This window comes from Cydia pomonella, chromosome 2 (genome assembly GCF_033807575.1).
Source record: "Cydia pomonella isolate Wapato2018A chromosome 2, ilCydPomo1, whole genome shotgun sequence".
Classification (NCBI taxonomy): domain Eukaryota; kingdom Metazoa; phylum Arthropoda; class Insecta; order Lepidoptera; family Tortricidae; genus Cydia; species Cydia pomonella.
This window is the reverse complement of record NC_084704.1, coordinates 16,744,465-16,755,984: the sequence shown is the minus strand read 5'-3', so window position 1 is coordinate 16,755,984 and position 11,520 is coordinate 16,744,465. Positions and strand designations below refer to the sequence as shown.

Here is an 11,520-nt window from a genome sequence, read left to right as displayed (position 1 = left end):
TACGCATCCAGCTTTATCATGCGTACGGCTAAGGAGTGGAATTCACTTCCTGCAAATCTATTCCCAGTCCACTATAACTTGGACCTTTTTAAATCGAAAGTGAATAGACATCTTTTAGGTAAGCATGTTCCATCCTAGACTACATCGGCACTTTCCATCAGGTGAGATTGTGGTCAAATGCTTACCTTTTCGGAATAAAAAAAAAAAAGTTAATATTGTTATATATCTTTAGTAAAAAGTATAAAAGTTTTGCGAGTTTTTTTATTTATCTTTCATTATAATAATCTATGCACAGGGGGTAGACATGAGGAATGTAGTGAAGTGGTAGTGAACGTCAGTAGAGATGGACTTGCTCTGTTAGTTGTTGCAGAAAACCTACATTGGCGTAAAATTGAATCCCAATTATGCAAACTACGTTACTAGACACGAATTTGGGTACATATGGAAATATTTTTATCAAATATTTCGATTTGTTATTTTTAAATAGTCGCACTAAAAGAAAAAAAAAACAACTACTTAAACACTAAACTAAACTGCAATAGATGTCATATCTGAAATAGTGACGAAGCACTCCTGTGGTAAAGGAGGATATAGGAGGTGCAAGCACATACATTGACGACCTGTCTGGCCTAGTGGGTTGTGACCCTGCCTATGAAGCCGATGGTTCCGGGTTTCAAATTTAAATCCCGGTAAAGGCATTTATTTGTGTAACGTAATAAGTATATTATATACACCGTGTTTTTTTTCCGTTAATATGAGGAGTGCATATCTGAACTTAAATCAAGTTATTTTGTTCTGTATATAAACTTTACAGTGCATATGGTGCTACTTTCCCGCACGTGTGCGGGAATGAGCACTTTCCGTTTATATGTCGAAACTTTAAAGAGCCATATGTAAGTACTGTAAAACGTTGTACGATACACGTGCGAATAGGTAATTCGCAACTCGTATCGAATTAAAACACTCCCTTCGGTCGTGTTTTAATTTATCCCCACTCGTTGCGAATTTCCTATTTTCTGCACTCGTATCGTAAATAACTATTACATACAGATAACAGTAAGTCTCATGGATCTAACTTATATCTAGGTAGATTAGTACCTTTTATAGATTTACATATAATTATAGTAAATCAATTTAAACATTCGCATACATCAAAATTTCGTCAATTAAAAATAAAATTAATATATTTGATAATTTTAGTCACGGGCGAAGTTTTTGTCCGATAAATATTCATTAATGGTATAGCATGTCCTTTTTATTAGCTACGTCTTTAATTTAGTTTAAACATTGGGATATTTAATATTTTAAGGCATTCAGGTATTGAATATATATTTTGGACGACATGCCTTATATGCTTCTCCTTAATAGAGGAATTTTACCACTTCTTGTTTGTATTGCATGTCTATATCTACTGTTTCTCATGATCGCATTCGATCTTAGTGGAAACAGTTTCCGATTAAATTTAACAATAACTGTCAATTCGTAAATATATAGGCTTGTAAGTCAGTACAGTGAGTATTGTATTCTTTGCGGTAGACCCCTGATCAAATTGGTCAATTACTCAATTTGATCATCCCGTCTGGAAGGGCGTTTGTCGATTGTGCGTATTGCAAGACTATTTTATTCGTATAGCAACACAATACCATCTTTCCTCTCTGTCTGACCTAAAAAAACACCCAGCTTGTAGTTGTCCAGGCTCATGCAACTAGGAACAAAATAAGTTTTGTATGGAACTTGTTTCGCAAATCTTTGCCAACGAAGAAAAATAAAACGTCAGTGCTATTTATTCTGTCAAGTTTACATCAAGTCAACTGTCAGCCTAATTGTTTTGTTTGTTATGGAGGCTCCAATGTTTTGTTCGGGTATTACGTGCAATTTCTTTATTATTTAGTGAAAATATCAAAAATAGTGAACCGTGATCAGAGTAAAGAACGAGTTTGTTACAATGCCACCGAGAAAACGGTTTCCTAAGTGTGAAATATGTGGCAAGCGAGCCACTCGAGAAAATCACGAAAAAAGGGATTTTATAGCGAAATTTTCCTTGGATAAAAACCGGTACGTATTGCTTTAGATACTTTTGACCTTATTCTGGTGCAGCAGGCTTTAAACACATCGAAAATTTGATATTTTATATTAGTTTTAGTTGTGAACTAGGGATGTACTAAAACTATCGATAATTGTATGTTTATTTGTATATCAGTGTAATAAAATAAAATATGTGAAATTTCCTGAGAACTTGAATGCAATATGATACAAAATTAATTCGTCGAAGATTTTCAGTGGAAAAGTATCTATCATCTATGCATTAATGGTCATTATTTAACACATTTTTTTTAAATCTAGTAATTATTTAATATATTAATCTGAAATGTAAGTAAATTAATCTCTCTTTTTGTGATCAATAAAAAATATTATACAACATTATTACACAAATTGACTTAATCCCATAGGAAGCTCAATAAGACATATGTTGTGGGTACTTAGACAACGATATATACATATAAATACATAGAAAACACACATGACTCAGGAACAAATACGCATGGTCATCACACAAATAAATGCCCGTACCAGGATTTGAACCTGAGACCATCGGCTTCATAGGCAGGGTTACTGCCCAGTAGGCCAGACCGGTTCTCATGATTAACAGACATATAAATACATAAAAAGTTAGAGCATTGATAAAGGGTTGTTGTTGGATGTCAAAAAAACATGATTTATAGATGCATATTAGCGCTAAATAATCAGTTGATCATCTCATTAGCAAACACTTGGAATATAAACTGTTCATAACCAAGGCTGTATGTTTTCAGATGCAGGCAGTGAGTCAAATTTGTTGGGAGCGAAGACCTGATACATCTTCCCATAGAAAAGTTACATATATTGAAACATGTATCTGCAGATCATTTTGAAAATAGTGCTTTTAATAAAAAAAAAATAAGAAAAATAATAGTGAAGGATTTTATAATTACATTCTGAGTGTAACGAGGTATTCCAAAATAGAATCCTAGCGTAGTGAGGGATTCAAGTGTTAACGCCTAAGAGTGGTATTCCACCTATGCAATTTCTTTGTCCAATGTGTATTGCGTCTCACATTTTGCTTAATGACAGAGTGAGACGCAATGACATTGGACGAAGAAATTGGATAGGTGAAATACCACCCTATGGTGGAAATATTTTTGCTACCGCGTGATAAATTTACATACTAATTTTCACATCACCTATGAGGAAATTATTATGGTACAAATAAAAAATAAAAAAAATTAATTAATGGTAATTAAATTAAATAATTTAACCTAAGAAGTATGGAAAAAGAGGAAAAAAAAGTGATCCCTCCTAGTAGGGAAGAAAAGTGCTACTTTGATCCTTCCTAGTGGTGAATAACAAGGTGTTCTAAAAAAATCGGGTCCACATTAAGCTCGACCACGTATTAGTCCACTCATAGAACTATCCACTATATAACATACAACTTAAATCTGGACTCGATCCTAACTTAATTTCGAGTACAAAATTTGACAAGAGTCTATATTTCAACCCTCCCCATTTTATCGATATCGATAAGAAACGCAAACGTGTAGCGTACTATACTATTTAACTTGCTTATGTTGGTACTATGGTTCTTTGACAGTTCTTTGTCGTACATTTTGGTAATGATTTGCGAAACAAACTGATTCCACTCGCTAGTATAGAAGTCCCGTCTCTTAAAACGTAGTGATTATATGCTCTTTGGTAGTTGTCGTCCTCGACTTGGTTGGCGCCCATTTGTAACCGGCTTTTCTACTTTAATTTTAATTTCACTTACTAAGCCTTTATAAGTCGGTTCAATTTTTCATATTAGACGTGCTACGATGTCTACCAATGGTAACAACGGTGAAGATACAGAAATGGCGGAGTGCGAGGGCGAAAAAGTAGTAACGATGATGGACGTACTTCAAGAACAACAGGAATTCGAAGAAGACGCTAATGCCGTTCTTGGAGCTTCAGACGACAAAAACTGTACATACAGTAAGGTAATTAACCAATCATTTTCTGGGCTTCATGCAGAAAGCTACGAGCAATGGTTCATTTTAATGTTTGACGTCTCGAGACCCGTTACGACAAGAAAATGTCTGGTTAAGTGGTTGCAAAAAGATGTCGTCTATGGTGTGCTCTTAAATTCATCTACCTGCTGAAAGTGGTACCATGATGAACAGATTCATATATTTAAAAGCATAATCAGCTGTTATGAATATTTTCTGGTGTATCGAAGCCCGCAATTGTAATAGGCATTAAGTATAACCAAATTTGCTTTGTTCTAAACGATGATCTCTAAAAACTTTACCATCTAATTTAAACTAAACTTCAATCAATAATTCTTATGGCTAACAACTAGGTACTGCTACAAAATTGAAGAATTCTACCATTCCGACTAAGGAAACCATGACAGTAATGTAAGGGTACCTATACAGAAACAACATGTCTAGTCACATTTTCCGACAATGCAGGGCTCTTAACATGGCCACTGTGGTAGGGGGTTGAAACCTCATGCAAAGTGCAGTTATATTACGAGTTAGATTTCTTGCCGCAGTGGCGTTGTTAAAGAAGAATGAACTATTACTTACATCTTCTGTTACTGTTGTATAATACATATATGAAAAAAATATTTCACTTATCTATAAAAACCTATTCACATTTTTAAATCATTACAATTTTTCTCAATTTAAATAAGCAATAAAATGTTACTGAATTGACTAGAGATGTCCTTTGCATGTACCCTTCAATTGTACTTAATCTACTTCAAATGACACTAACAATGTTAAAATTTTTTGGAAAATTTGTACTTCTGTCTTTCAATTTCATGTTTATCATATTTAGCAATCATGCTCATCATTGACTCTAACAGTAGTGATCGGGGTTTTGATGCCATACCGCAGTATATCAAGTTAAAATAGTAATATGGCCTTTAAGCCTGCAATACTGTTTAAGCTGCTTGAAAAAAAAAATGCTTTTCTAGTATAAAATATACATCATTAGGCAGGTCCACACAGAGTGAAGCGCTGTGTGTGGTTTCCTCGCCTGAGAGTGCTGCCTCGGCCGAAGTATGTCTACACTGGCCGGTTTGTGCGTAAGGAAATTGCCTCGCGCGTATGCTTGCTCTGTGTGGACCTGCCTATTCAATAAACAGATTTTGAGGTCATACGCCCTGAGTGGCAACCAAAACCCTGATCACTGTCTATCAGACACAAATCAAGACACTGACTATAGTTACCAAAATTCAAACATGATTCATAAGCCATTGCCAAAACTATTATATACATAAAAGTTATGTACCCACACATTGTGTAATTTTAAAATATTATATTATAAGTGTTACAAACATATACATAATAATAAAGACTTGATGACCCTTCAGGTGGCATACATCATATTTTTAGAATTATGGAAATTGTAACATTCCGTTATTATTAATTGAATTTCAAATAGACTTGCCGCACTGTGTGAATTAGTTACATGAAGGGATAACATAAGACTCAACTGTACTTTTCTTTCCACAGGCAACTAATACTCACTAAGACAATTGTAACAACGCCAAACACAATTAGTTTGAATTTTTTTACCACAGAGTTCCCATGCCCACTTTGGCCACCTCCTGTCTATCACCAGATCAGCTCCATGTCATCATGATATTGCATTGTCATCCGATTTATATATGTATGCAAAATTACAGCTCAATTGGAAATCCGGAAGTGGGTCCAATTTAGCTTCCAAGATTGGACCCACACTAACTAACAACCATACTAACAGGGCAAGTTAAATAAAAGCCTTTAAAAAGCTTAGTAATTTTACGCCCCTATCTATCTTATTGCACAACTGTATGCATAAAATGTTTTTGTATGTAATGCTAACCTAATTAATTTTTTTCTTTTTAGGGATATATAAAACGCCAAGCAGTCTATGCATGCCTGACTTGCTGCAATGACGCCAAAAATGATCCTGACAAGCGTGCTGGTGTGTGTCTTGCTTGCAGTTTGACATGCCATGAGAACCATGACCTTGTAGAGCTCTATACCAAACGCAACTTCTGCTGCGACTGTGGGAATCCCAAATTTAACCACCCCTGTCAATATACTGAAAACAAGACATCTCTCAATGATGAAAATATTTACAACCAGAATTTTAGTGGTCTCTATTGCACCTGCCACCGACCTTATCCAGATCCAGATGGAGTTGAAGAAGAGATGATTCAATGCATAGTATGTGAAGACTGGCTTCATTCTTCACACTTGGAAGCTACTGTACCTTCCCCTGAGCTATATGCTGAAATGATTTGCAAAGCTTGCATGGATAATAATGAATTTCTCCATGATTATAGTAAATATGCTGTTAATAGTGATGTTGATGTAGTGAGTATCAGTGAGTCTGATGAATCCAAACACTGCAATGGAGATACAAATGAGGTGAATGGACTTAATGTTAAAACAGATACAATTGAAAGTGAAAGTGCTAATGATTCTGGCATATTGACAAAAGTTGATAATCCCACTGAAGCTACTGATACTATTGACGAAAATAACTCGAAAGAACAAATGGATCCAAATCTGCCAGTCACTGAGAAGTCTGATGATGAAAATTCAACTAATGAGAAAACTAATGAAATTCAAGCCGAACCTGTTAAAACGTCTGATGAAAATCCTATGGAAAATGACCTAGGAAACCCCATTGAAGAAAGCCAAGCTAAAGACAGTCAAGAAGGGAAGCCATCTTCTGATGAAATTTCTGATAATAAGTTAAGTGACAATGCAAACGCTGTTAGTTCTGAAGACCAAGAAAACACAGATACAACTAATAATGAAGGAGATGGTACTGATGTCACTGAACAACATGAAGACCCTGCTAATACTTCTCAGGTATCTAATGCGGGTGATGTCAATGGCGATCAACCAACAGAAGTTAAAACTGATGAGGGCTACAAAGTTGCCAGTCAAGAGAAGCAAGATCTTGCTGATTTGAGTCAGGTGACTGCCAATAATACAAATGTTGAAACTTTACAAGTAACCAATAACTACTTAGAAGATGAAGAACCAAAGGAAAATAAGCGAAAATTACCCACAGAGGATTCTTCACTTGATATTAATGCCAAAAAACCAAAATTAAGTGAAAGTGATTGCATTAGACCACAAGGTGAAAGGAAAATGTTCAATGGCGCAACATTTTGGCCGTGCCATTTCCGACAAAAAATGTGCACGTGTACTGAGTGCATTACCATGTACAAGGACTTGTCTGTTTTGTTCCTAATAGACCCTGAAGATACAGTTACTGCTTATGAAGTTTTAGGCAAGGAAAAAACTGATGGTGCTGCCACTACTCAGTATGAAAAAGGCCTGGAAGCTTTATCATCTCTAGGGAGAATTCAACAGATTAATGCTTTGACAGAGTATAACAAGATGAGAGATAAGTTACTTGATTTTCTCAAAAGCTTTAAAGATAGAAAAGAAGTTGTTAAGGAAGAAGATATAAAGGCCTTCTTTGCAGGTATGAAACCAAAAAGAGAGCCAGATGGTGTGTATTTCTGCAGATAATTTTTTATTAAAATAGTGACCATTTTATTATCCTTTATATTCTTATTGTAGTAATTGATGTCATTCCCACTAGTATTAAATAGGTATCTTATTTAAGGTTAACCAGTGATTTCTTAACTTAAGCTCCCTCCAGACTGTGCGTGAATCGCGGAGAGAGGATATTTCTGCTCGAGAAATTTGTCCTTCACCAAGGCGGGAAAAATAAATTCAATGCCGCGAGAACTCGAGAAATAAATCTCTTGTGATAAGTAAAAAGAAAACCGCGTATAACGCGTGATGTGTCTATAGTGTATTTCATTAGGCAGTTAAGTAAAACAATTGTTTTTTAACATTTTCTTGTACTTAAAACATTTATTAGTCAACCAACCAAATAAAAACTGCCTTGATCCCTCCCACTGGCTTCAATCGATTTTCATGTTTTGAAACTTTTGAACCTTCAAATGTCTAGAGAATTTGTATCTATTAGGTTTATTCTATACTTCGTTTTTTTAGCATTAGAAAAAAGGATAACTATCTTGACGTGTCTTTTTATTGAAAACGCTATAAAAAAAATAGTAACTATTACTTATGAAAGCAAACTACTCGTAATAGTCTTAATGTTAACGACCGTAGATGATTTATAATTATTAAATTTTTGCCGCGACTTATTTTTCAATTAAAATACACGTCAAGATCGATTATCTTTCTAGTGCTAAAAACACGAATATAAATATAAATAAATAAATAAATAAATATTATAGGACATTATTACACAAATTGACTAAGTTCCCCACAGTAACAAATACAAATAGGTATTATAAAACTTAATTACTATTAATAAATCATTCATCCCGATATATTCCTCTATTAGCAAAAAACATAATTTTAGCAGCTTCATTGTTACGTTGAATTAATAATATGACGTAGTAAAACTTCTGTAAGTTTCGAGTGTGGTTTGTTTACATTTTGTTAGGTATATACCTAAAGGAATACACTAGCATATCCCACCTATAGTTTTTTTTATTATTTTTTTACAATTTATGGTATGGTAATTTGCAATTTATGGTAACTAAAAAAAATACCATTTGTTTGATTATTGATCTCACCTCCGACTCCTATGACTCCTAATCTGATTTGCAATAAAGCAAAAAAATTAACAAAGTATGGTGTTTTTAGAACCTTTCAAAATTTCTCGAGATACTCGACAATTCCTGTGCCTCGAGAAGTAAAAAAGGCCGAGAAACCAGAAACCCTAATCATTAGGGAATAGTTAGTATAGTACAGCGGAGGATTGCGTCTTTTTGACTTTAGTACATGTACTACAGAAGCCTACAAACTATAAGGGTTCCGTTTTTTGCCATTTGGCTACGGAACCCTAAAAAAGCGTCAACTCAACGAGTTATAATTCACTTAATGGCGTCTTATTTGACGCAGGCCATAAAACCGACAAAAAATGGGGAACAAGGCGTGAACAATCTGCGAAATCGATGCCACACTTAGGTACGTTACCTTTGCGGATTCGCGCATGAGTGTGGAGGGCCCTTTATAATACCTTCAAGTAATAATTGACTCGATTTTTTAATAAATTGTTTTAATCTTACTTTTGTTTTCGTAAAATCTCTTTAAATACCAAACGTTCCCCTTGTTACCGATCTGCCTACCGGACGAAACTTATATTTTATGAAAGAAAATATATTATGTTCCTGAACATAAATAGGGTAAAGGGGCCTGAAGAAATATGGTCAAGGCTATTTTTAATTAGTTTTAGAAAAAAAAAAATGTTTTCATATTTCTCCGACTTGGCGTCAGGTGTATACCGTATCTTAGACTATTGTGGAAGTGGTGAACTACCGAGTCTTCGGGTGACCGACAGTAAAATTGTTCGTCTAACTCATCAGCTTTATTTTTGGTTATTCCCACTAGTTGCCACTAAGTTGCTCCCAGTGGTAACCGCTGGGATTTTTTTTCCACTTTTTACCACTGGTAACTACTGGGATTTTTTTTTCCAGTTCGCCGAGCTCGCCCAGCAGTTGGCGATAACAGGTGAAAGTCAGAATGGTGGGTGTACCTAAATAAAAATAATTGAAAAGCATACCATATTTTTGTACTATTTAGTACCTCCATTAAAAAAAATTGTACCTCACGGTCCGTAAAGTTATCATCAAAAAACAGTACACCCGCCATCCTGACAATCAGAGTGGCGGGTGTACTTTACTACGCTATGTTCCCGTGGTTATTGATATAGTACATTACTATAGAGGACGCCGAGATTTGTATAGTGCTTTTCTCAAACTTGCAATGAAATAATTTAAAAAAAAAAAATAGGATGATGATGATGATGATTGTTTCATGTCCTAATGTGATAGGTTATTCAGTGCGTGGGGTATTGAAGGGGAACAAAAATGTAATTATTTTGGCGCTACCACGCACGCCATTACGCTTTTTTCTTTTCTTTTTCTTTCTTGTTTCTTTTTTGTTGTTACCGAAAGGGGAACGAAAATTTGATTATTTTTACGCTACGATGCACGGTTTAGGAGATACAGCCCTATAAAGATTTCTGCATGACTGGAAAAAATAAAACTTTTTGGGGCTGTATCTCCTAAACCGTGCGTCGTAGCGCAAAAATAATGAAATTTTGGTTCCCTTTTGAATCCCAGAAATAATATTTAACAAACACAAAAAAGAAAAAAAAAACACAAAAGACAAAAAATGAAAAAAAAAAGCATACTGGCAGAATTTTGGTTATAGGTTTTTTATAGTTGAATGCCAAGACGTGCCATTATTTGACGTTAAAAAACAAAAGAAGGTTGCCTTACAGGCCTAGGTGTAAGGCTGTATGAAATTCCTTTACATATCATCATCACTCATCGCACCTGATATGTAGCATTTCCGGATCTAATTTGAAGTAAGTCATGTCGACATTTCATTACAAGTTTGAGAAAAATTCTATAAAAGCCAAATTTTTGTACTTTCATATTCAATTATAATATGAGTTATTTTATTTGTGCTTTCCAAGTTTTACTCATGTTATATTTTGTTTGCTATTACAATTTTGCAGGCGTTATAATTTTTCAAATTATCGATTTAATTTTTAAGAAAAAACGCTAAGGTACAATATTTATTTTATTTAGGTATTTTTATTACCGTAAAATGCTGCAACTTTGCCATTTAAGCTCAATTTTGCCTATTTCATTTCAATTACGATCTCTCGAATTTGCTTAGTTTTTTCTTGTTTTTTATCATTTGATAGTAATTTTCATTATTCTGGCAACACATATTTCATATTTTTACAATGGTAACTCCATTGTTGCTCCGCCAGTTACGTATCATAAGTCGGCGTGAGGGGCAACATTTTTTTAGTGTCTCGCAACTTTTGAATTTTTATCTACGAAAAAGGTGTTTTTTGAGAAGTGGTAACGTCCCAGGGTAAGTAAAGACTGTCTATTTCCCGTAGGTTTAATATTTTCAAGAAAAGGACATGATTTCAGCATAATAACGTACTAGGCAATATTGGGCAGTGTTTTGGAAACTTGAATGACACAATTTTGCCTGGGTCTAGGGCTGTCACTAGCTGAATTTTATAAATGTACAGAAAAGAGTAAAAATAAGCTTGCCTAAACTGTTTAAATTAGTTTATTTATTACAAGCTTTTTATTAACTTGCAATGTTTGTTTGTTTAAGTCAAATTTTGCAAGTCGATTTTCGCCGACTTTCTGTGTGGGTACCTATGTAGATCTGCTGACAATGCAATAATAAACTAACGTTAACAAAAAAAACTTATGGGTATTAAAATGAAAATTATAAAAAAAAACTTATTGCAATCTGTTATTATATTTCTATTGTAGTTACTTGTAATTGTATATTTATTGTATTATAATTATGTTGTATGTTTACAATCAATTTTCAACCACTTATAAGCGACCAATTGAGGTGTTTGACATACTTATGTAACTTGGGTGACAATGCAATGTTTATGGTACCA

General features: G+C 34.3%; 1 protein-coding gene across 1 annotated transcript; it reads left to right on the top strand.

Annotated features, from left to right (window-relative positions):
• Positions 1–3,613: 3,613 nt before the first annotated feature.
• LOC133534524 (putative E3 ubiquitin-protein ligase UBR7) lies at positions 3,614–9,138 on the top strand. Its single transcript, XM_061873683.1, has 2 exons — positions 3,614–4,010; positions 5,910–9,138. Exons 1-2 carry the CDS (start codon positions 3,849–3,851, stop codon positions 7,557–7,559), a joined length of 1,812 nt encoding a protein of 603 aa, XP_061729667.1. The 5' UTR covers positions 3,614–3,848; the 3' UTR covers positions 7,560–9,138.
• The last annotated feature ends 2,382 nt before the right edge of the window (positions 9,139–11,520 follow it).

What these genes read in the sequence shown, in the direction of transcription:
- LOC133534524 (XM_061873683.1), top strand. Translation starts at nt 3,849, where the DNA reads ATGTCTACCAATGGTAACAACGGTGAAGATACAGAAATGGCGGAGTGC. An exon ending in AAAACTGTACATACAGTAAG is followed by an intron (nt 4,011 to 5,909) that starts GTAATTAACCAA and finishes TTTTCTTTTTAG; the next exon opens with GGATATATAAAACGCCAAGC.